The 25,464-nt window shown below is 34.8% G+C and overlaps 1 protein-coding gene across 4 annotated transcripts in view; it reads left to right on the forward strand.

Moving 5' to 3' along the window:
- The window catches only part of HEXD (hexosaminidase D), a 39,627-nt gene that overhangs the window by 5,917 nt on the left and 8,246 nt on the right, over nucleotides 1–25,464 (forward strand). For 3 of the 4 annotated variants that reach the window (XM_023503979.2, XM_023503980.2, XM_031968443.1), the window contains exons 2-8: nucleotides 3,313–3,463; nucleotides 5,475–5,584; nucleotides 8,065–8,152; nucleotides 10,224–10,388; nucleotides 13,888–14,071; nucleotides 23,049–23,120; nucleotides 23,688–23,883. In XM_023503979.2, the coding sequence (XP_023359747.1) occupies nucleotides 3,380–3,463; nucleotides 5,475–5,584; nucleotides 8,065–8,152; nucleotides 10,224–10,388; nucleotides 13,888–14,071; nucleotides 23,049–23,120; nucleotides 23,688–23,883 (899 nt within the window). In that variant the 5' untranslated portion in view covers nucleotides 3,313–3,379. Of the gene's footprint in view, nucleotides 1–3,312; nucleotides 3,464–5,474; nucleotides 5,604–8,064; nucleotides 8,153–10,223; nucleotides 10,389–13,887; nucleotides 14,072–23,048; nucleotides 23,121–23,687; nucleotides 23,884–25,464 lie in introns of those variants that run through there. The other variant, XM_023503982.2, reaches the window with a different exon arrangement.

The raw sequence follows: 25,464 nt of genomic DNA on the forward strand, positions 1-25,464 counted from the left end.
CCAGGATTGTTATAAGATTCAAATGAGATAGTATTTATAAAAAGTGCTTAGCACACAGCCTGGTACATAATAGGCACTATAAAATGCTTATTCTCTTCCCCCTATCTTTCATAATTTTTTCTACCAATAAATTTTCAATTCAACCCCAAACCTGTTTTAATGATTTTTTACATTCTTTCTCCTGGTTTCACTTAACTCTAATTACTATATTAAGATTTGGAAATTAGTTTGAAGTCTTTTTTTGTTCCCTTCCTTTGAGATGATGAGTATTCTTCAATTTTTGAGATGAGGAAGCTGAAATCCATTTATAGTTACATAGTATCTTGTTGAGTTTTTCTCTCAAACAAGCAATGGACTACCACCTATTCTGACCTTATTTTATCTAACTGGTTATGCTAAAGTAAAGGAAGGGGATTTCCAAGGGTCTTTGCAGAGATGTTACTGTAGTTGCCTGAGTTGGGATGCTTTTAGGGACCTGACTGGGATGTGATGTAGCTAATAGTCAGTTTGTAATGGGTAAAGGGTAGTTGTGGCTGTGTTAAAGACTACAGAAAATCATCCCCAGGATAATACACTATGATCAAGTAGGATTTATATCAGGAATGCAGGACTGGTTCAATATTGGGAAAACTATCAATATAATTGGCCATATTAATAACCAAATTAACAAAAACCATATGATCATCTCAATAGATGCAGAAAAAGCATTTGATAAAATCCAACATCCATTCCTATTAAAAACAGTTGAGAGTATAGGAATAAATGGACTTTTCCTTAAAATAATCAGCAGCATCTATTTAAAACCACCAGTAAGCATCATATGTAATGGGGAAAAACTGCAACCATTCCCAATAAGATCAGGAGTGAAACAAGGCTGCCCACTATCACTGTTACTATTCAATATTGTATTAGAAATGCTAGCTTTGGCAATAAGAGTTGAGAAAGAGATTAAAGGAATTAGAGTAGGCAATGAGGAAACCAAATTATCACTCTTTGCTGATGATATGATGGTATACTTAGAGAACCCCAGAGATTCTACTAAAAAGTTATTAGAAATAATCCACAACTTTAGCAAAGTTGCAGGATACAAAATAAACCCACATAAATCATCAGCATTCTTATATATCACTAACAAAATCCAACAGTCAGAGTTACAAAGAGAAATTCCATTTAAAGTAACTACTGATAGTAAAAAATACTTAGGAATCTATCTGCCAAGGGAAAATCAGAAACTATGAGCAAAACTACAAACCACTTTTCATACAAATTAAGTCTGATCTAACCAATTGGAAAAATATTAAATGCTCTTGGACAGGGCGAGCAAATATAATAAAGATGACAATACTACCTAAACTAATCTATTTGTTTAGCGCTATACCAATCAGACTCCCAAAAAACTATTTTAATGACCTAGAAAAAATAACAACAAAATTCATATGGAAAAACAAAAGGTCAAGAATTTCAAGGGAATTAATGAAAAAAAAAATCAAATGAAGGTGGTTTAGCTGTACCAGATCTAAAATTATATTATAGAGCAGCAGTTACCAAAAACCATTTGGTATTGACTAAGGAATAGATCAGTGGAATAGGTTAGGTTCAAAGGACAAAACAGTCAACAACTATAGCAACCTAGTGTTTGACAAACCCAAAGACCCCAGCTTTTGGGATAAAAACTTATTGTTTAAAAAAAAATTGCTGGGAAAATTGGAAACTAATATGGCAGAAACTAGGCATTGATCCACACTTAACACCATACACCAAGATAAGGTCAAAATGGGTTCATGACCTAGGCATAAAGAATGAGATTATAAATAAATTAGAGGAACACAGGATAGTTTACCTCTCAGACCTGTGGAAGAGGAAGGAATTTATGACCAAAGAAGAACTAGAGATCATTACTGATCACAAAATAGAAAATTTTGACTCTACCAAACTGTAAAGTTTTTATACAAACAAAACCAATGCAGACAAGATTAGAAGGGAAGCAATAAACTGGTAAAATGTTTTTACAAAAATTCTGATAAAGTCCTCATTTCCAAAATTATAGAGAATTGACTCTAATTTATAAGAAATCAAGCCATTCTCCAATTGATAAATGGTCAAAGGATTTGAACAGACAATTCTCAGATGAAGAAATTGAAACTATTTCTAGCCATATGAAAAGATGCTCCAAGTCATTATTAATCAGAGAAATGCAAATTAAGACAACTGAGATACCACTACACACCTGTCAGACTGGCTAGAATGACAGGGAAAGATAATGCAGAATGTTGGAAGAGATGTGGGAAAACAGGGACACTAATACATTGTTGGTGGAACTGTGAATATATCCAACCATTCTGGAGAGCAATTTGGAACTATACTCAAAAAGTTATCAAACTGTGCATACCCTTTGATCCAACAGTGTTACTACTGGACTTATATCCCAAAGAGATCATAAAGAAGGGAAAGGGACCTGTATGTGCACGAATGTTTGTATCAGCCCTCTTTGTAGTGGCCAGAAACTGGAAACTGAGTGGATGCCCATCAATTGGAGAATGGCTGAATAAATTGTGGTATATGAATATTATGGAATATTATTGTTCTGTAAGAAATGACCAACAGGATGATTTCAGAAAGGCCTGGAGAGACTTACACGAACTGATGCTGAGTGAAACGAGCAGGGCCAAGAGATCATTATATACTTCAACAACAATACTATATGATGACCAATTCTGATGGACCTGGCCATCCTCAGCAATGAGATCAACCAAATCATTTCCAATGGAGCAGTAATGAACTGAACCAGCTACGCCCAGCGAAAGAATTCTGGGAGATGACTAAAAACCATTACATTGAATTCCCAATCCCTATATTTTTGCCCACCTGCATTTTGGATTTCCTTCGCAGGCTAATTGTACAATATTTCAGAGTCTGATTTTTTTTTGTGCAACAAAATAACGGTTTGGGTCATGTATACTTATTGTGTATTTAATTTATATTTTAATATATTTAACATCTACTGGTCATCCTGCCATCTAGGGGAGGGGGTGGGAGGGAGGAGGAGAAAAATTGGAACAAGAGGTTTGGCAATTGTCAATGCTGTAAAGTTACCCATACATATAACCTGTAAATAAAAGGCTATTAAAAAAAAAGACATGATTTACTGTTGTGGAGAGGGTAAAATATGACCCATCTCTCCACTCCATTGCACACAACCACGAAAATCTTGGACACTACTATCCTAAAGAACAGAGTATAACTACAGGCAATATAAGAATTAACAGAGATGCCAAGAAATCTAATTATAATTCTTATTTCTTCTTTTGGTAGAAAAGGCCACACTAGTCATCTTGACTATTAAAAAAAAAAAAAAAAAAAAGCATTGATAAATGCTGAAATGTCAGGCTCTTCACCATTCAGAATGCAGTTGGTGCACTTGGACCTTAAAGGAGCTCCTCCCAAGGTCTCATATCTAGCAGAGGTAAGTATTGTATTTGTCTCTAAGGTTTATTCTTTTACTTTGTAGTAACATCTTAATGTTAGCTTTTTTTTATTTTGCAGAAGTTTTAATTTAGAATAATTATTGCACTTTCTCTGAATCAGTCTAGTGCTCTGGCGTATTTCTAGTCTTTGGTGTAAAATGGATTTATCTGATGACCCTCAGTTTCATTTATTTAGTATGTTCTTTGATGTATACTAGACATTGTACTTGAAGAATACTAAGGGATCAGTTCTAAGAAAATTGGTCAGACTAAGCTGCAATGATGGTCACAGAAACACGAAAAAAGAGTTGAAAGGTACAACTTAAATTTAAAAACATATTTTTTTAAGATCATAAATATAAATGTAAAAGGAAATATTAGAGGTCATCTAGTCCAACTCCAGCCTTTAAAAAAAAAAAAAACAAAAAACAGGTTTTATAAACCTATTTGTAGGTACATTCAGAAGATCTAACAGACTGAATAAAGCTTACACAATAAAGTGATGGTTCCACTGACTCTCAATACTTTTCCCAGTAGATTAAAACTATTCTATATTAAATGATATCTTTTTTATTCATTTGTTAATCTGAGGTTGGATTTCCCTTACCACTCAACATGCTTTCTAGTCTTCCTGCCAATATTAGTCAACATACATGGAGAAAATTGACTTTGTTATTATTTTGAGCCAGACAGTCCAACAAATAAAAGAGTGTATGCAATTATAAATAATTTGAAGATTATTTACTTTTAAAATATCTAAACACCGGTTTCCCTTCATTAGTCCAAGTAATCATGAGCTAACAGTTATTTCAGTAAATGTTACTGAGACATTTATAATTTGAAGAATGTAATATAGAAGTACAAAATAAAAGGAAAATCCATGAATACTTGTGATAAAGAAAAGAATTTGAGGAGAGCTAAAGAAAGTCTAGATGAATAGTCAGGTAGCTAGCACATTTCCTTTTCATTCAATCAGCAAGTATTTATTAAGTATCTATGATGTTCCAGGTATTGTGGTAGGTACTAGGATACAAAGACAAAAATAAAATGGTCCCTGTCCTCAAGAAATTTATATCCTATTGTAGAGCACACATGTACTTGTATAAAGTAAATATATTCACTATAAATTGCAAAGTAAAGGGGATCATAAAAATCTTGTGTGTGAAATGATACTTAAACTAAGTAGTTAAGGAATCTAAAGATTCTTAGACACATAAATGGAAGAATGCATTCCAAAGTAGTTGTGGGAAATGTCACGTGTGTGGGACAGTAGGCTTGTTTCTTCAAATCTTTCTATCTCTGTCCTCTTCATTCTAGTCCCTCAGGTTCCTGATCTCTACAGGTCATTTTCATTCCATATTATTATCTTCTAAATGTATCTCAAATTCAAAATTTTTATTGGGCTTCACCCCTCAGTAAAGTTATATTTTTAATGGATTTGGGGTATAGCAATTATATAATCATAGATAGTAAGCCTTGTTCCCCAAAGCATACACAGCCCTCTTTCCTAACACAAGTAAGTAATCCTCACACAATCCCATGTCGGTTGTCATTCAGTCTCAATGTATAGACATTAACTTGCTTTATCAAAGCCTCTGCCCTTGCCACTAACCACAAATTAACTCCATCATTTCAGTAATCCAGGCAGTCAGCCATTACTCCTTATAATGTAACTACATCACCTACTAGGTAAGGGTTAGAAAATGAGATGAAAGAGCAGTAGTAACAATTTCCCTTAAGCTACCAAATATATTATCAGATTTTTGTCCTTAGATTTGAGTTCCATTTACTTGCTTGCCATTCGAGTTTAATTCTTGAATATTATAGTCATAGTCAAAATTCTTGTTTACATATTGATTTCAACTAAATATTGAAATGATTAAAAGAATTAACATTAATATGTGAATGATTTTCTACCCTCTTTGTAGGTGGTAGAATACAAATTTCAATTCTAGTCATTTTATCTAGTCCAACCTGTGCTTAATGATTTGTACTTTTTTCTTTTTCCAGATCTTCCCTCTCTTCCATGCCCTTGGTGCCAATGGTATCCTTATCGAGTATGAAGACATGTTTCCCTATGAGGGCCCTCTACAGCTTCTAAGAGCCAGGCATGCCTACAGGTATCCTGAGGGCTATGAGGTAACCAGAAGGTCCAGGGATGCATTGATCTTAGAGTAACAATGAGTTGAAAGTGGAAAAACAGGGAAATTTATTTTAAAGCAAAAAATAAATTCAAAAAGGTTCTTGGACAATTGAGAATTTATGATCATTTTTATCACTTATGATCATTTATGATAATAATGCCTTTTTGGTGGACTCATTTTTGATCTAGAATCAATCTCTAGTAACAGAACAATGACATATTAATAAGAGAAAATCAATAATGGACAGGCTTGTATAAGGACAAGTTCTAGGCCTATGATTTCATTAACATAGGAAACTGCCAATAAGGAAACTCCCCCTATCATTGTAGGTTTCATTTTCTCTGTAATTTGTTAATGACTAGCCTAGAGCAGAGGTGTCAAACCCTTTGGGGAGGACAAGGGAAGGGTGAACAAGATTAAAATGTAATTGCAAAGTATTTAACAAAATAATTTATCAATAAAAATATAATTAAATATAATAAGTTATGAAAATATAAATATTATAAAATTACTTGATGTTGATATATGGTTTTCTAAATGAGTGACCCTCACTTGTTTGGTAAGGGGCCCTATTTCTGTTTGAATTTGACACCCCCTAGCACTGAGATTTTAAGTAACTTGCCCGGGGTCATGTAGTGTGTATTAGAGGTGACTTAGGACCAGTGTCTGTGATGCCAGCTGTCTGTATGGTATGCCATTTTGTCTCTAAGTTTTGTATAGCTGTCTTTTTTTTTTCTTTTTAAGAACTGTGAGGATGATTGTGTACAGCCAGATTAAAATATTTCAGACTGAAAAGGAATAGGTTAAAAATCTACAAAATCAAGAATGGCAGAAAGACAGACTTTGATATGTTAGAATTAAGGAAGTACATTGAAGATAAACAAAAGGAAGGCCTTGATTTATTTAAAAGATAATGTTAGGTAGTACTAGTGAGTAGTTACATTACTGTAATGGGCTGAGGTTTGAGTTGATGCACTGAGGTCCCAAGTATGTGAGGCTAAATAGTAATTGGACTATACTCTATTAATATACATGATTGGATAAAGAATGGTCCCTGCCCACTCTCTGTGCAAGTCCTGATGTGTTGTATAGGAAATGACGATTTTGGTGGGTGGAGACAGAAGACAGGAAGAGAAGCTGAGAGAGATTGACCTTGGGTCCATACTCCTAGCTGCTGGTTGTGTGGCTGCTGGTCTAGCTAGCTTCTTGACTCAGCTGCACACATTGCTATTGCCCATTCTCTTCCACCTCCGATCTTTTGTCACTGAGAATAAAGACTGACGATTTTCCCCTAACCTGAATTCCTGACTCCAGCTGATTTTAAAATACGCAGTCTTCACACATTACTAATTAACTAATCTAAGAGGTGATATAGACATATATAAGAAATAGCTTCAAAAAGGGTTAGATAAATAAATGCATGGTAATCCTAAATGGGGTATTTAAACAAACTTAGTAAAAATTGTTCTTAATAATCATTAAGAAAGTGTTACTTTTTAAATCCAATAGTTTTTCAGTGACTTCTATAATCTTTTGAGTTTCATGGTCAGAGAAGAAAAAATCTACCTTCACAAAAATTATTGGTACCCTTATCAAAAACCAAATGCTGTGTTCACTGTATCACAATCTCTAATCAGAGATGACATTTCTTATGTTCTTCTTCCTTTGATCTTCACAGCATATCTATGAAGTAGAGAGTGACATTTACTTTAATTCATTTTACAAACAATGACACTAAGGTATTTAAAGGTTTAATTAGAAAGGTATCTACTCTGTGCAGAATGCTTGGCATGGTGCTAAAAGAAATACAAAGATAAGTAAGAGTCAGTTCCAATTTGAAGGAATTTGCAAATGAATATGTTTGCAAAATAGATTGTGAAAGCACATAAAAGATGTGCAAAGTGCTGTAGAATCCCAGAGATCAGAAGGATTTATTTTGAATATGGATGTCAGAGATGTGACCATTCAGAATGGGAGTGTTAGGGGATGGTGAAGATGCTAGGAGTGACTGAGGAATTTGGGACAGTTTAATGATAGTGGTAAAGTGACTTGCCTGTCACACAATCAATAATAATAGAGCTAAGATTATGAGAGAGGTCTCTGACTTCATTCAAGCCAGACCACATTGCTTCTTCTGACCTCTATTTCCTTAGCTGTAAGTACACATATGATAAATCTACTTTAAACCTTTGAAGGAATAGTTTACAATTATTTCAGGTGCTTCAGGAACTTTTTCTTAAGTACTTATTTGGACCATCATTCTTATCCAAATCTTGGAGGAAATACTTTCCCCCAACCACCTCTTAAAAGATTTTATGGTAAAGATTTGTAGACTGTGGTACTTTTTGAGGTTATCCCTCAAGAGACTGGTATGGACTGTCATTTCTTGGTGAGGGTATGGGCAAAATTGTATTGAAAACATCTTTATTAATTTCCTTCTTAATTCATTTCTCTAGTCCCTCTGAGATCAAAGAAATTCTTCATCAGGCTAAATTACATGAGTTGGAGATTATTCCCTTGGTGCAGACATTTGGACATATGGAAGTAAGTGGGGAATTATCTTTTTAAGGTGAACAGAAATGACGCTTATAGAAATAGAAAGAAAGAACTTTATAGATCATTAACTGTATTCCCCTAAAATTCACCTCCCATCTGAGCTTCCATGTTTTTGTTATGTGCATCACCATCCTTCCAGTCACTCAGTTTCATAATCTTGATATTATCCGTAATATCTCATTCTTCTCTCCCACATATACAGTCAATTGCCAAATCTTAATTCTTTTGCCATAATCTCTCTTGCATCTCTCCCCTTCTCTCTCTATACATGACTATCACCCTTAAGACCTCCTTCATAGACAATTACATATTCCTCCTAATTGGTGTCCCTGCATCAAGTCTTTTCCCTCTGAAGTAATAAATCTTTTAGCCTGTGGTGTTCTTGTTCTTTAAAATAATAACAGTTCTCTCAGGGAGAGGTTTCTTGGGGAGGTTTTCTGGAGGCAGCCTTAGTTTCAGTTAAAAGTAATAATCACCCAAATGCAGCCAGGTGTTAAAAGTTCAGATCTTTTATTGCTTCCTCCAAAATAGCCCAATTAGTTTTTCTGAGAGGCCTATCTTTCTGCTTGGTTCTAAGAGCTCTTGCAGCTTTGTCCTTTGCTTCTGCCTCTGCTTTCTTCAGCCTCCAGCCAGCACCAAGGTGGAGGATGCAATGAATCTCTCTTGCCTTGGAGAGAGGCCTTGTGGGCTTCCTCCCAGAGTGCTCCTCTCCGACCCCTCGCAATGTTCGAAGTCACTCACCTGAAGCTCAGAGCCCCTTTTATATATGATCTCCCAAAGGTTAACTCCTCCTTCTGGAAGCAGGGCTTAAGGGAGGTGTGAATTAGTATATCTCATACTAAACTCTGAAATTTCCCAAAAATGTGAACTCCAATGAGTACTTAAATACTTATTGCTTTTATGAGCTCTCTAAAGGTATGAATACAAGCATTGTTTCTATCAGTATTAGCGACTTATCACCTTGTAAGGATTCGCTCTAAAGTGTGAACCAATAAGCATTGTATCAATTCCATTGAGTTAACACCAGGATTCTGACATCTCCCTTGAGTTTTCACCTTTTTCAAGTTGAGTTGACAGTAGGATTCCAACACTAGTCCATTGCTAAAATTATTTTTTTTTAAACTGAGTACTGATCATATCACTTACCAACTTAATATATTTCACTGGCTCTTTTTGCTTCTAGAATCAAATATAAACTCCTTTGCGTATTTTTGAAATCCCTTAACAATCTGGCTCTAACCTACATTTCTCTCTTTATCGTTCATTATTCTCCTGGCCTTCATGCTATTCCTCAGATATTCCACTCAATCTTCTCTCTCTCCACTTTAGTTATGACTATGTCCTGTTTCTCTCACCTCTGCCTCCTTTGTTTTCTATTCAGTGCACCTTTCACATGAAATCTTTCTATTCATCTTGCATATACTTTATACCTACTTATATGTACATGTATATCCCCTGTTAGAAAGTAAGCTTCCTGAGAGCAGGGACTGTTTCACTTTTACCCTGGGTACCCAATACCTGAGGAAGTGGCACAGTAAATAGTGTGCCAGTCTAGAGGCAAGAAGACTCATCTTCCTAAGCTTTAACTGACCTCAGACACTAGTTGTGTGACCCTGGGCAAGCCATTTATCCTATTTGCCTCAGTTTTCTCATCTGTAAAATGAGCTAGAGAAGGAAGTGGCAAACCTCTCTAGTTTCTTTGCCAAGAAACCTCAAATAGGGTTCTTAAGAGTTAGACACAATGAAACAATTGAACAACAAAAGCTTAGGATAATACTTAGTACATAGTAGGCATTAAATACACAGTAGACCTTTTGTTCTCAGACTCCAATCATTTTGGAAATACTCTCCCACTCTCCCTCTCTTTTTTTTATGCTCCTCCATTTCCAAATTAAATCTTTCCTTTTAACAAAGAAAAACAATTAAGCAAAGATGCCCTATACCTTGTATCTTATTACTACTTAGTATGTACCCTGACATTTTATGCAATATTGTTTCCTCATAGCCCTCCAATTTTATTTTGTCAGTGATTGAACAAATTGACTCTCTCTTCCTGCAGTTTGTTCTGAAACATGAGCAATTTTCTCACCTCCGGGAAGTGGAGTTGTTTCCAAATGCTTTGAACCCCCACAAAGAGGAATCCCTGGCACTAGTGGATACAATGATTAAACAAGTAATGGAGCTTCACAGAGGCATTCGTTGGTTCCACATAGGATGTGATGAGGTATGACATCTCCCTCCAATCCTGGAAATTTCCTGAAGCACCCATTCTCATTTATTAATCATGTCTAGCCTTATTTAAAAAACAAAAACAGAATAGCCTTCTACTACCTTGAATTAATTGTAGAATTTTCCCCATGTTCTCCTAAATTCCTCCTTGCCTTCACTGTACTCTTCATTCTGGTTTCTGCTTTTCAAAACAAAAATAATAAATGTATTTTCAAAAGGATTACCTTTAGAAATTTTTCAAAACCAGTAAAAGCCTCACTTCTAACACTGAATTTTTAAAAAATTAAATCTTACAATTCTGAGGTAACACAGCACACCTCTCAAATTGGCTAAGATGACAGGAAAAGATAATAAATATTGGAGGGTGTTAAGAACCATGCCTGGGTGAAGGGGCAGGTCAGTTTTCCAAGAACCTCCGCAGCTGTGGATTGTGACACTTGAGGGAGTTGTGGGGTAGCCTTTATTGACACAGGTGTTGCTTGTGGACTGGGAATGGAATAAATTGGAGGCAGAGGGAAGAGGAGAGAGGTCAGACAATGCAACTGCCTTTCAGGAGAGAGGTCAGAGAACGCAACCGCCTCTCAGTCTCCTTGAATCATCATCATCATTCTCATCATCCTCATCATCCTCCTCCGTCTCCCCCTTCCCCCTTATAGATCTGAGTATTTATATTGAAAGAAAGATCTGCTTTCCCTCCATCTCACCTCCTTTCCCCCTGATGAGAAAAGAAGAAAAATAAAATACCTTTTAGTATAATCAAACAAAACAAACTCCCTCACTGGCCAACTTTAAATAAAATGTGTCTCAGTCTGTATTCTGAATCCATCACCTTTCTATCAGAAGGTACTTATTATTTCATCTTGAGTCCCCTTTAATTATAATTTGTCATTATGTTGATTAGATTTCTTCCCTGAATTTGATCACAACTATAGATTTTAATTATATAAGATTCATGACCAACAGGCTATAAATAGTGAGAATAAAAATACACAGTTTTAGTTAAATGTTAAATAAGTCAATGGCCAGCTCATCAAAGGCCTAGTATGAAACTAAGACCAGAGATGATTTTAGTTTTACCATCCTTTGTTGTTACACAGGAAAAATCATTTGAGCAAAAATTGTCTATAAAACAAGAATACATAAAATGGGGAGTGAGGGAAATCACAGCATAATCCATCATAGGATATAGTTGATCACTAATACAGTCACACTTAGAGGGTGAGATGTCAAGTCCCACGTGGGAAATACTATGGCAATGAGATCCTGGAGTACAGAGGAAAGGGAAGGGAAAAGCAGTTGAACTGCTTGGCACACTAGACTAGAGTAAACTCAGTGCAGGCATATGGTGAATTTGGAGGAGTGTACCTCTCTCTATCCCAAGAAGTGCCTTAAACTACAGTTCCACACCCCCCAGGCAAGGAAGAAATAGGTCTGATATATAAAAGAATTTGTCCATAAGGATCAAAATATTCAGTATGAAAAAAAAATAAGGTACAAATTACTAATAGCCCACAAAAATTCATTTTTTAAATGTTATTGCAGTCGATGAGTGGCTTCTATTATCCTTCTAACTCTTGAATTCTGCAAGTAGAGTCAGACTTCATCCTCTAGAGACCTCACCCTTCACTGAACAGAGCCGTGCCTGAGGTGTGGTAAATTAGAGTAAGCACCTTGAGCCCTCAGCTTTAAAGGACTTCCATTCTGCTTCACCCAGATTCCAAAGGAAATTACTTAGAAAAGACAGCCTATGACAAATAATAATAGTATTTTTTTTTTTTAATTTTTAAAAGTCAGTTCAAAAGTCACCATTCCCCAAGGCAAAAAGGGATGAGACAAACCCTTCACTTTGTATTCACATTACATGTTGGTGACTTCATTCAATTCTGCCCATGGTGATTACAATAACTTAATCTCACTTAAAAAATATCTGGGAAGAATTATATCATATGATATGCCAATAAATCACAACCTAAATCCCAGGAGAACAAAGAAGTCGATAAGCTGAGGAGAATGTGGAATAGCTAATATGAGCTATACTGGGGAGAATGTTTCAAGGATCAGCTTTTTTTAAGACATGAAGATGAAACTCAGGCACCTGGACTTTTTTGATTCTTCAGCAACCTGCTAATAAATCTATTCCTCTACTCCAAAATATGCCACCCCATGCCCAAATATATATACACAAACACATGTGTTTGAAATTCTTCATGTACACTGAAATTCCTGAATTTCTTCTTTGAAATTTGAACAATTTGGTTTCCAAGAGTCTTTTTGTAAAAAGTGATCAGATGAAAAACAGGGAAACAGCTAAAAGTTTCATTTGGTATATACCTAGCTGAATTCATCAGGGATTGAGTAGAAGAGAAATTCAAGTGAAGAGAGGTTCTTTTTAGAATATGATATCATATGGAAAAGGAGTTTAGGTGCAAGGATCTAGAGTTACTAAGTAGACTGAAGGCACTGTGAGGTTGAAAGGCAAGGGTATGCCAGCTACTGAAAAGCTTACTTCCACTTATTCTTCAGAGCTGTTTCCTGGCCCCATTTTGATAGTTTCCTCTGTCTCCCTCCTTCCTCCCTTCACCATCTAAGTTGGTTCTGTAATAAAAATGTTCTGTGAAAAAAAGTAAAACTAAGGGAAAAGTTCAGTCACACAAAACAGTTTACATGCTTGTGTAGCGAACAAGCAAAACCTTTTCTAACCTACAAGTTATTACAGAATCCCTGACCAAGAGAGTGCCCAGAACCACCCAACCTGGAACTAGCTTATCTTTATGTTTGCCATATGTAATCATTCAGGGGCCCGGGAGTTGTCTACCTGCATCCTTTCTCCAGTGTATGCATTAAAATAAACAAGGATTAAAGGGCTTCAAGTATAGCCCAATATCCAACATGTAGCCCTCCTGATTCTGAGGTTCAACATGTCAAAAATGTATAGCAAAAATATTTTAATATCATTTCCTTGCATGTGTAATCATTATGTAATATATTGCTAATGATTATAATATATCAAGCTCAGATCAATTTAGGAGAAGCAGCATGATATAGGAGAAGTTGTAGACTTTGAGGAAGACCAGTATTTGAATCCTACCTGACACATTAGCTTCATGACCCTAGGCAAGTCACTTTATTCCTCTTACCTTTCATTTCTTCATCTGTAAAAGGGAGATAATAATAACTTCTAATTGACAGGGTTGTCGAAAGGATTAAATGAGATAATCTATGCATTGCCCTTTAAAAATCTTTAAAGTACTATATAAATATGAGTTTATTAGAAGCTATAGTAAAAAAAAAAATGTAGCCCCCTCTCATAGATATTTGATCACATGGCTCACTATTAAAATTTAAGCACTTCTGAAATAGAGTGCATGGCCTCAAAAGTCCTATTTAAATCTGAGATTTTATGAACCTTCTGACTTATTTTACTTACCTTCTTTTCTGTATGGGAATAAAATCACAAACCAGAGTTTACTTCTTTCTTCTTCTTCCTTACCTAGGTATATTACCTTGGTGAAGGGGAGATGTCTAAACAGTGGCTGCAGCAGGAACAGAACAATATGGTAAAACTGTGTCTGACCCAAATGAAAGCAGTTGCAAGCCATGTGCTCATCCATCACCCCAATGTGAAGCCCATTGTATGGGATGACATGCTCAGGGGTATTAGTGAAGAATATCTCACAGGTATTGCACAACTTCAAAATACAGACATTCATTTTCACTCTTGTCAGCTCAATATTTTATTAATTTCTCATAACACTGAATTTGTTTATTTTTAGAGAATGTTCAAAGTATACAAAGTAGCATAGTGAATTGAGATTTGACCTTGGAGTCAGGAACCTGAGTTCAAGTCCTACGTTTGGCATATAGTAGTACCTGTGTGATCATGGAACAAATATAATTTCTCCATGCTCCCAGGCAACTAGCTAAGACTATATGCTACAAATAGATTATCAGTCCACATCATAGAGGGTATTTTCCACATTAGGAGGTTCTCACATAACACAATCAGAACTGGACAACAACAACAAAAAAGAGTTAAGGAAGGTTTTATTTACTTTTAGGTAACAAATGTAATTGGTGTAATTGGTCTGATGGGTTATTTTTTTATTTGCATTAAAGTATTTTATCTAAGGAAATGGTTCCTATGGATAAAAAAACAAAATTTGAAGTTGTCCACCAAAAGGGACTTTTAAAAAATGCCTTTGCAGAATTATAGAAGTGATAAATATTAACCAAGAAACCGCCAGAGATTGCAGACCTCGGTAGCACCAGAAATTGGAGCAGTTAAATTTCCAGTTCCAGAAGGAACTCATCTGAAAAAGGACTATTAACTGCCTCCAAACATCTTAGCATCACAAAATACACAGTAAGAACCAGTACTATAGGGCAATAATTGCCAAATTTTCTGTATTCACAAAAAAATTTTATGCTGCCTGTAGGCCAAAAAAAAAAAAAAAAAGTTCCATTTATTTATTAAACAGTTAAGTTCAAATAGCTTAGTAAGTATTTATACTTAAATAACAACTTTGTAACTATTTGGGAAAAGAATACTATAAATTTAAAGAAAAAATTTATTTAAATTTCATTCTTAAATAACTTTTATTGACTCTGTTGGGTACTATGTAGTTTTTCAAATCTTGGAATCAAATTGGACACTGCCACTCTCATTTCTTATTTCATATTGAATTTCCTACAATATTTGGTGTTTTTTTCAGAGCAACTACCAAAAATTTAACTTTACAAAGATATGTTGCAAACAAGAAAGCTTGAAAAATTATTGTTGTAACTGAAAGTTCAAGTAAACGAAAACACACCTTAAACATTTAGAAACTTTGAAAGATGGCAGGCAGCACATTTATTGTGAATGAACTATCTTGAGCTAGTAATTCATCAAAGATTCAAAGAGTTCCCAGTGTACATTTTAGGAAATATAGTTGTAAGGGTTAGCCATGGAAATCCCTGAAGTAATTAATACAATGATTGCAGGAAGAGTTCCCTACAAATGTAAACAGTAACAGCTCCCTAACACCTAGGCATAAAAAAAACAAAACAAAAAAAAAGCACAACTATTTTGAAGGCACTTCACATATGCAGAAAAAGAATCCAGTTGATTCTAAAAGTTCATCTCTTCTTTCTCTAGACCATCCTACTTATAGCTGCCAAAATAATGTAACTATGTTCTTTCTTGCTTCAAAAACCTTCATTGATTGTGTGTAACACACTTTGCAAACCTTAAAGTATTTACAAATAGAGCTAAACCTGGCTCTATTCTATCTTTGGAGCTTTTTTTCCTACTATTCTTCATATTTCATCTTAATTAGACTACTTATTTCCATTCTTAACCTGCCTTTCTAATACCCCTGCATTCTCACAGGCTATCCCATTATATCCAGAATGAACTCCTCCTATATCTTTGCCTATTAGAATCATTGCCTTCTTTTAAGGTCCATTTCAAATATCACTTCTTCAAAGATTTCCTCACATAAAAGAACTCTCTCCCTCTGAAAATTTTTTTATAGTGCTTTGCCATTATTATGTTTTTTCTTATATTTGCCTGAATCTACATTATATTCTCTATCCTTTCCGTTAGATTATATATTCCACGAGAATATACACTTTTTTTTTATCTTTGTATCCCTAATACACAGCACAAGTACGTGCATATTCTTAATAATTTTTTAACTTGATTGATTGCTAATTCCCTATAATAGATCTTTTCCCATGATTTGTATAGTTTTCTAGCTTCGCTTTTTTTTTTTTTTTGTACTGGTAAATGTTTAATGGCTGTCTCTTAGGGGTTAGGGGTATGGAGCATGTATCATGTCACACTTTACATTTAGTCTGTATTATTAACATTTCCCTGTCTCTCTCTCTTTTTTTAAATAACTTTTTATTGACAGAACTTCTAGCTCCTTTGTAAACATTGATAGAGTCCCTGGCATTTTGTTAGAAGGGTAGTCTTCAATTGAATATTAAGCAGGAAATTTGAAGAAATTTCTAACCTCAAGTCAGACTGAGGCTTCTGACAGAAATACTGCCTAAAGCAACATGTTAAAGTTAAAAAAATAAGAGAGAAATTTAAGCCTTTGGGAACTAGGTAGATGAGACTGTGGTACAAAAAGTTTTGTTTCCAGTGTGAGAACTCTTAAGAGAAGAAAAGTCATTTTTTTTGCTATGGCTCTCAGAATAAGCAGACTACCTAATTAAAAAAAAAAAAAAAGGCTGCTAAGGTTTCCTACCAAGCTGGCTGTCTTGGTGTGTAAAAACCCTACTTTTCTAAAGAGCTTTAACAAGAAGTCTTTGGGTTTTAAATAAAAAGAACAATAGCATATAGTAGACCAGAGCTGACCTAGCCAATCTGATACTTTAGGTTCAAGAAAGCTACTTCAGCTACAGGAGGCTTTTTTTATTTTCATTATACCCCTGATGTTCTGCTCATGGCCACTTTTTATATCAGGGAAACTTACTGTGAAGATTTGGCATTCCCAGAAAATGAACAAAATTGTCCTTCTAAGTGAAGAAAGCAAAGCCTGTAATTCTTTGATGTTTTGTTACTCCTTCAGCGGACTTTGCTTATTGCTTTGTTGTTGTTATTCTATTTCTAATTTAGTTTTTCTCATTCAGTGCTGCCTATACCAAATTTTCTTTATCTCTAAGATCAAGATTGTCTAGAAACAGTCCTAAAACCATTTTAAGTGATAGAAGTTCCTTTTGAATACCTTTAGTATCTTGCTAGGTGTAAGATGCAGTGGTATAAATATTTATTAAATCGTTCTTCACTTGGGATGAGCTAGTTCATTTTCTTTTTAATTTAATTTTTTAGTTTTCAGCATTCACCCTTGCAGTTCATTTTCTTAAAAGGTACTGAGTCAGTATCACTGCTGTTTCTGAGAGGTTTTTCTACAACTTCAATACCTTAAGTGATTAAGAAAGGACTTCCGAAGGGAAAGGCTTACTATTTCAAAACTATGTGTGATCTTCCTGTTAGAAAGATACCAAAGGGAGAATGTCCAAAGAAGCACTTGTGAAGATTCCTTGAATAAGGAAACTATGTGAAATCAAAGACTCAAGACTCAAGCATTCCATGAAAGCATCATTCCAGAAAAAGCTTCACAAACCTGGTCTCTAGCATTCTAAACTGGGGAGCTGTAGAATGTGATTGATTTAGAGTATCCTGGAGATATGATGCAGACAAGTAACCATTCACATAAGCACCTTAAACAAAATGAGTATATATGAGTATGATTCATTTAGAAGTTTTAGTAGGGAGTCGGTCTTTAGTCCATCATTCAGAAAGCCTTTTAGTTACAACTCAGAAAACAGTCAGGCTAGAAGATTCCTTGTGACTAGACTTCCAGAAATTCCTGTTTAAGAGAAATATTATGACTGTAAATAAATGTGGAAAAACCTCAGCCACCTGGTAGCTCTTAACAAAACATGAAAGTTTTTGAAAATAACAAACAGGAAATCTACAGTAGACATTTCATACTGGAATGAGAAACTCTTTGAATCTAAGGATTTATAAGAAATCTTCAGAGCAGAGGAGCTAGAAGAAATATGAGAGAATTTATACAAGAGAGAAACCAAGTGCTTATTATCTACCAGAGAATTCTTACTGGAAGAAAACTATTTGATTTTAGTACTCAAATGTAGGTTGTTGTAAAGATCAAATGAGATAATATTTGTAAATCATTTAGTACAGAGCCTGATATATAAAAAAAAAAAAACTTAATAAATACTTATTTCCTTTCTAAAATTAGAAAATTCTTCAAGCACAGGGAAAACTTTATTTAAACATAAAATAATTCATAGTAGAGAGAGAAAATACATGTTTTCAATGTGGAAAGGGCTTCAATTCCCTCATTTTTCACCAAAGATTTCCTAAGAGGAACTACATAAAAGAAGTGAATGGGTATGTTATGTCTTGTCCTCCTTCCTGCTCCTTCCAATCTCTCCAGTGAAATGTAAAAGCTTCTTTAGGACAAGGATTACTTGTTTGTTTTTGTGTTCTCAACATGTAGTATAACTCTTACTATGTAGCCCTTTTAAAAAGTATCAGCTAGATGGGACATCTTATTACACATAAAAGAATTTTTCCTGATAAGAAACCTTATAATATGGGAAATGCTTAGGAATCAGCAGTGAAATATTATGTATTTGGAATTGCATTAACCATGAAAATAATAATACCTAACATTTACATATTACTCTGTGGTTTCTAAAACACTGGTTATGTCTACTGATTCTCATGATGGCCCTGTGGGATAGATGCCCATTTTACAAATTAAGAGGCTGAGTCTCAGAGAAATTGAGTGACTTGCCAAGGGTCACTCAAGGGTCACATAGCAGTTCAGTTTCTAAGGCAGAATTTGAACTTGGGTCTTTCACACTCCAGGTCCAGTGACGCATCTTAGACCAGAGGTTCTTCACTTAGTCTACAAACTTATTTCGATATTTTGATAACTACATATATATATATATATATACACACACACACACACACATATGTGTATATATAACTATATTTGAAAACTATATATATATATAAAACTCTACATAACTATATTTCAGTATATTTGCTTTCCTTTTTAATGTTATACATTTCATCTTACACATTTAAAAATATTCTGAGAAAGAGTCCCTAGGTGTTATCAGATTGATATGAAAATGATATGACATGAAAAAGATTAAGAACTTGTGTCATAAACTGTTCTAGAGGTTAACGGTGAAGTTATAAGAATATGGGGAATATTTCAAAAAAGAGGGTTTTTTTTGTTAAATATTATTATTGGAGAATCTGAATTGCAGTATGCAATCAAATGGGATATTTGGTATACTGAAAGATAAAAAATATTTTTTCTTTTATTATGTCCTTTACATAAAAATGTGCCATTAGGTGACAATAGAATTTATAAGTTACTGGTAGTTTTAATAAAAAATTGGGGGGGAAGGGAGATAGGACAAAGTCACACTTTTACTTTTTATTCCAAATTTAGTAACTGAACAAAAAGGAATATTCATATTTTAAAAATAAGCTTATGGGAAAAGAAGGCATTGAAAATGTTCTCAAGATTTAATTAACTCAAAAAACTAAGGCTCAGGCCTTGACATAGCTTCCTGAGACAAAAAGTACTGAGATTCAGGGTCCTGAAGCAGACCAGCAGAATGACGCAACACAAGGAAGCTGTGCTCAAGTCAATTAGTTGTAGCTTCAGTATTGTTTGTCAGCTCTTTAATATCTTTCTTCTGCTTTGGCTAAATAAACAGTCTTGCTGATTCTGGACTAAGTTAAACAACTAACCATCTCATTTCATTCCACTCTCAAACCTAGCAGACCTATCTGCTCAGCCCTATTCTACTCTTCTTATGGGAAAAAAACAGCAATTCAGTTGAGGACTCCTGCTGAAGCTTTCTATCTGAAAACCAAGGAAGATCTACATCCTCATGCTCAGCAGAGTGTCTTCTGTCAGGGACCACAGGGCCAGGAGAGCAGCATCAGGCAGAAAATCTGCAGAAAACAATACCAGGCAGAGGCCCTATGACTGAGGAGCTGCTGCATGTACCAACAAAGCATCATGAGAGGGAAATAACCTGTTCAAGATCACTTAAGTAGATGGCAAAATAAAGACCTGAACCAGCTCTTCTGATTCAAAATCCAGCCTTTTTTCCATACTATATTATCTCTCATGGCATTTCTAAATATTTGGAATAAGGAATCACATACATAGCCAAAGAAGCAAAAGCATTTCCCTTTGTTGCCACTGGACTGGTCAAAGCCAATGAAGAGCTGAAACTTCAAGGTTTGGAGATAAAAGAATTTATCACACTAACAATTACCAAAGACTAGACATTATATTATTACAAAGAATAATAGTTTCAAAATTTCACACCTAATTGCTATGATGATTCCCTCTAGAAAAACCCTTTATAAAGAAAGATTTCCAAGAATGTGCCCTTTTCCTTTGTCCATTTTACTTAAATGATCATCCTGGTTATTTCAAAAGGTACTCTCAGAAGACTGATTAATCACAATCCCCCGTCTTTCCACTGCTCCTTACTTGCCAAAGAAATTGATCTCTGCACTAACTTTCTTTACACAGATGATTATTAATCAGTCCTTTGCATCAATTATCCTATTTCAACCTATCCCTTTCTGAACTCTAACTCTGGATTATTCCCACCATATTCCTTCTCTTTTCTCACTTGCTAATGCAGAAAACCCCTAGAGGAAGTCAACTATTTCAAAGAGGTCTACTAGAAATTTAATTTAATTTAATGTAATTAAATATCAATTCTGGCTTCTTACTGCAAGCTGTTAACTTTTATTCTTTTCCAAACATCTAGTTTCTCAAAATAATCGATATCAGCCTCTACAACCTCTCCAGTACATTATATTTTTTTCCAATTCAACAATCATGTATTAAATCTCTGCCATGTACCAGACACTGTGCTAGACACCAAAGATACAAAAATAAAAGACAGAGAGAGAACTATGGAGATTGAATGTGGATCAAAGCACAGTATTTTCAACTTTTCTTTTCCTTTTTTACTTTTCCTTATACTTTTTTCCCCTTTTAGTCTGATTTTTCTTGTACAATATGACAAATATGAAAATATGTTTAAAAGGATTGTACATGTATAATCAGTATCAGAATAATTGCTGCCATGGGAAGAGGGGAAGTAAGGGGAAGAGGGAGAAAAAATTTGGAACACAAAATCTTACAAAAATTATGTTGAGAACTCTTTACAAGTATTTAGAAAAATAAAATACTGTTGAGAAAAAAAAATCTTGCCCTCAAAGACTTCACATGTTACTGGGAAAGAATATATAGCAAGTATATAAATATAAATTATGTTCATAAAGAGTAATACAAGCTAATTTGGAGAAGCGGTGGAAACACTAAAAACTTGGGGAATCGGGAGAGGTCTCATGTAGGAAGTATTACCTGAGGTAAACTGCCATGCTTCTAGTATTACCTCCTAATTTACTGAAAAAAACTGAGGTCATCTATCCTGTGCTCCCTCTCCTATCAAATTTTATATTTCAAATGACTACAAAATCATCCTCATTCTCTCCTTCTTTATTTCAGTGTTGGAGAATAAAATAACCTTGCCAGTCCTAGCTCCCCTACTTGTGCTCTTAACCCAATACCCTGGGGGGATCCTGTCTTCTTTTGGCATCTTGCTCCCTTGATAATCCCTCTTGCTAATTTTCAACCCTAACTTCTCAGCCCTTAGCCACATGGTTTCTCTAACCATAATACAAAAGAAATTGCTTTCTTCAAAGTTATTAGTGATTTCCTTTGTGAAATCCAATGGCATTTCAGTTCTCATTCTCCTTGAACTCTATAGTACTTGACATGGTTGATCCTCCCATTTTTTTGGATATTCTGTCTGCCCTGAGTTTTTGACATTGCTCTGATTTAGTCATCCTACCTGTTTGACCAATCCTCAATCTCTTTTGTAGGATCATCATGTTCTATCTTCTATATTTGGTGGTATTCTAAGACTCTGTATTGGGACCTCTTATCACTCAGTAATCTCTCATCAGCTCCTATTGACTCAGCTGTTAGGCAAATGACTCCCTTATCTGTATAACAAACCCCTACCTCTTTTTTGAGCTCTGCCATTTCATCTCTACACGGATATCCCACAGACATGCAAATTCAACATACCCACAATAGGATTCATTATATTTTCCTCTAAATCCCTTCTTACTTCTATATTTTTGTGTGAGGTACCATCATCCTTCCAGTCATGCAGGTTTTTACTCATTCACCCAGCATATCCAGTCAATTGCTAAATCCCTTTCATTTGTCCTCTTTCCACCTAGAACTATCATCCCATTTCAGCTTTCATCACCTCTTACTTTGACTACTTTATTAGCCTCCTAATTCACCTCTAACATATTCAGCCTTTCCTATCTACAATCCATTCTTTACACAGCTGCAAAATTGATATTCCTAAATTCCAGGTTTGTTGGAATCTAGTTTCTTTGCTCAAGAAGCTATTAGTAATCTGTTGCCTCCAGAATAAAATAAAAATTTCTCTAGTATTGTAAATATTAAGTGAATATGAAGGTATCGTAAATACCTTCATTTATTATTTCCCCTTATGTGGATCAGCCAAATTTCCATTTTGCTATTCCTCATACAAAAATTCAGTCTTCTGCCCTCTGTACCTTTGCATAAACTATTCCTAATTCCTAGAATGCTTTTCTTCATCTACTTTCCTTCCAGGTTCAATTTAAGAGGCATTTTCTGATTCCCCTATTAGTGACTCTCTCCCTGATTTGCTTTTTTAATATATTTTGTATGAACCCCAGGTAGAATATAGTGCATTTGAGGATGGAAACTTTGTCACTTTTGTCTTTTGTGCCTTAGAGCCTAGCACAGTAGACATCTATAGCAGTTTTTAACTGAGTATTGATTTGATTCATTTAAATGGATGAGTTTAATTTGCTGAAGGAACCTAGTTTAAACATATATTATGAAAAATAAAGACAAAATGGAAATTAAAAATTAATGGCTCATATTCTCTAAGGCTTCTCCTATTTTAAATACTTGACCTTATCTTCCATATACTATTAAAACATTAATTATGGATTTAGCCCAGACCATAAATCCTTTCTCAATTGTCCTTGCAACATTTTTTCCAGAATCTGGAATAGCACAGCTGGTGGAACCAATGATATGGGACTACATTGAAGATATGGATGTACATGGAAAGGGTCAGTACCGTATGGCTGAGTAATTCACATTTTAAATGTTCTTTTTATTTTATCCCTTCTAAGATCTTATTGTGTGGTGGTGTAGAGTTTGTGTGTAAATCACTGAATGATTATCCCCCACATGTAAGAGCAAACCAGTTTCTTCTTTTCTATGACATTTGATCTTTTTAGTGAGATAGAACTCTCCTGATTAATTAAACAACCTTAGTTCTGTATTTGGGGCAGAAACAACAGTGGATGGAAGTTGCAATTTTAGGTTTAATGTAAGGAAAAACTTCCTAACAATAAGTGCTATTCAGAAATAGAATAGACTATTATGGATAGTGAGTTTCATTGGAGAATTTTGAAGCAAAAATTTGATGACTACTTGTTGGGATGTATTGCTGTGGGGATTTTGTGAATGCTGATTTGTTTGATCATAACCCAGTGCTAAAAGAGAATAGTACTGGATGTTTTATCCCTACATGTATATCAGAGAAAGTTGGTATTCACTGGTATAGATTCCATCTACCACTGACTCTCCATGGGAGCTAGGAAATTGAATTCCTTTATTCTTTTTGTTTTTAGTTCTCCTCATGGATAAGTACAGGAAATGTGGTTTCCCTAAACTGTGGGTAGCCAGTGCTTTTAAAGGTGCCACAGGGGTGAATCAGTCTTTGACTATTATTGGCCATCACCTCAAAAATAACATCCAGTGGTTGAAAGTGGCAGACAGTGGACCTGCTGAAATGCTGCAAGGAATCGTTCTAACTGGTTGGCAAAGGTAAAGGAACTATGTAAAGTGACCTCTGAATCCTTTTAGTCATTAGTCTGATCTGCAAATTGCACATACATAAAAATGCTCACTGTTTATAAAGGGAGTAAAGGCATCTCAAGTAATAGATTGTGTTTGTCATAGGAATAAAATCTTCTTTATCATTGGCATCTGTCTAGACTCTATCTAACTCATCTCCCTGAGAGAAAGTATCTTTTAGATTCTGAAAGATCTTTAGAGGATATGAGATTTCTGGGTTTCTTTACAACAAATGCTAAATTGAGTAGCATCTTCTACCTTATTTTTAATGTCTTTTTTTAATCGCAACCTATGATTTTATGAGTGCAGGAACTCTTGGTATGAATGCTCCCTCTAGTGACATAAATTGACAATTTATCAGTAATTTATAGTTTTAAGAGATTTGCTATCACTTAACCAGGATATGCTTGAAGCAGAATTTTAAACCAAAGTGTTCCTTGCTTCAAAGTTAGCCTTAACCTTTATCTCTATCTTGCTTTCCAAGGTTTGGGAGGACAGATCTTTTTCAATATATGAAGGATCTTTCCATTTATTCCAATAGATAAAATGACAGTACTCCTTTTCAGTGAATTACAGCCTGTTATAGAACCTGAAACTTTTTACTGATTCTTGATTCTCAGTCTTCATATCGATGAAGTAGACAATGAAAAGAATTATTTTGTCCATTCTTCATTTATAAAGCTAGTTGGTAGCACATAAAGAACTGGCACCTAGGTAACTAGACCTTTGCTCCAAGGTTCTTTCGACATCAGACTTTCTACTGTTACTTGTGCTTATTTAGCAATACATAAAGATAGCTTATATACAATATCTAATTTTTTTTAAATAGCTATTCTTTTTGATGACATACAAATGTAACACTGGCTTTCCCATAAACTTAAAGGTGTTTTTTCTTTCCCCTGACAAACAGAAATAGATTCAATAGACACTGCCCTCTTGCTTTACTGAAATGGTCTGGAACCCCATAGAAGTTTAAGAACCCTAGAGTGTGTCTTGTACCTATACTAGTACTGGTAAAAAAAAAAAAAAAGTACAAAAATGTATTTACAATATTCTCTGTCTTTTTTAGATAATCAACAAAACAATAAATAAAGCCTCAATTTGTATTGTTTATTGATTTCCTAGGTTTAAGTGATCACACTAAAAATTAACAAAGGACTCTTTCAGGAGCTGGTTCTAGCACATCATTCATTGTGTCTTACACTCTCCTGGTCTTCCCCTATTAGATCATAAGTTCCTTAAAAATAGAAGCCCTGTGTTCTCATATCATAGCAACTTGCACAATGCTGGGTACAAAGGAAGCTCTCCATAAATACTTATTGGATTGAATTGATTGTTTCTTGAATTGAAATTATTGGGTAGAATTTGATTGTTTTTTTAAATGGTAATGATACTTCCCATGGATGCACACATGCCCCTAAGTCAATAGACATATGTGGAGTGGAGAAATTTATATGGTCAGTGGTGCAATCCCAAGTCTGTTGTAGATAGATGTTTTTCTTCATGGCAAACTCAAAACAATAATTGAATGCTATCTTACTAGTATTCACA

The sequence above is a fragment of the Sarcophilus harrisii genome, chromosome 4 (assembly GCF_902635505.1).
Source record: "Sarcophilus harrisii chromosome 4, mSarHar1.11, whole genome shotgun sequence".
NCBI classification, from domain to species: domain Eukaryota; kingdom Metazoa; phylum Chordata; class Mammalia; order Dasyuromorphia; family Dasyuridae; genus Sarcophilus; species Sarcophilus harrisii.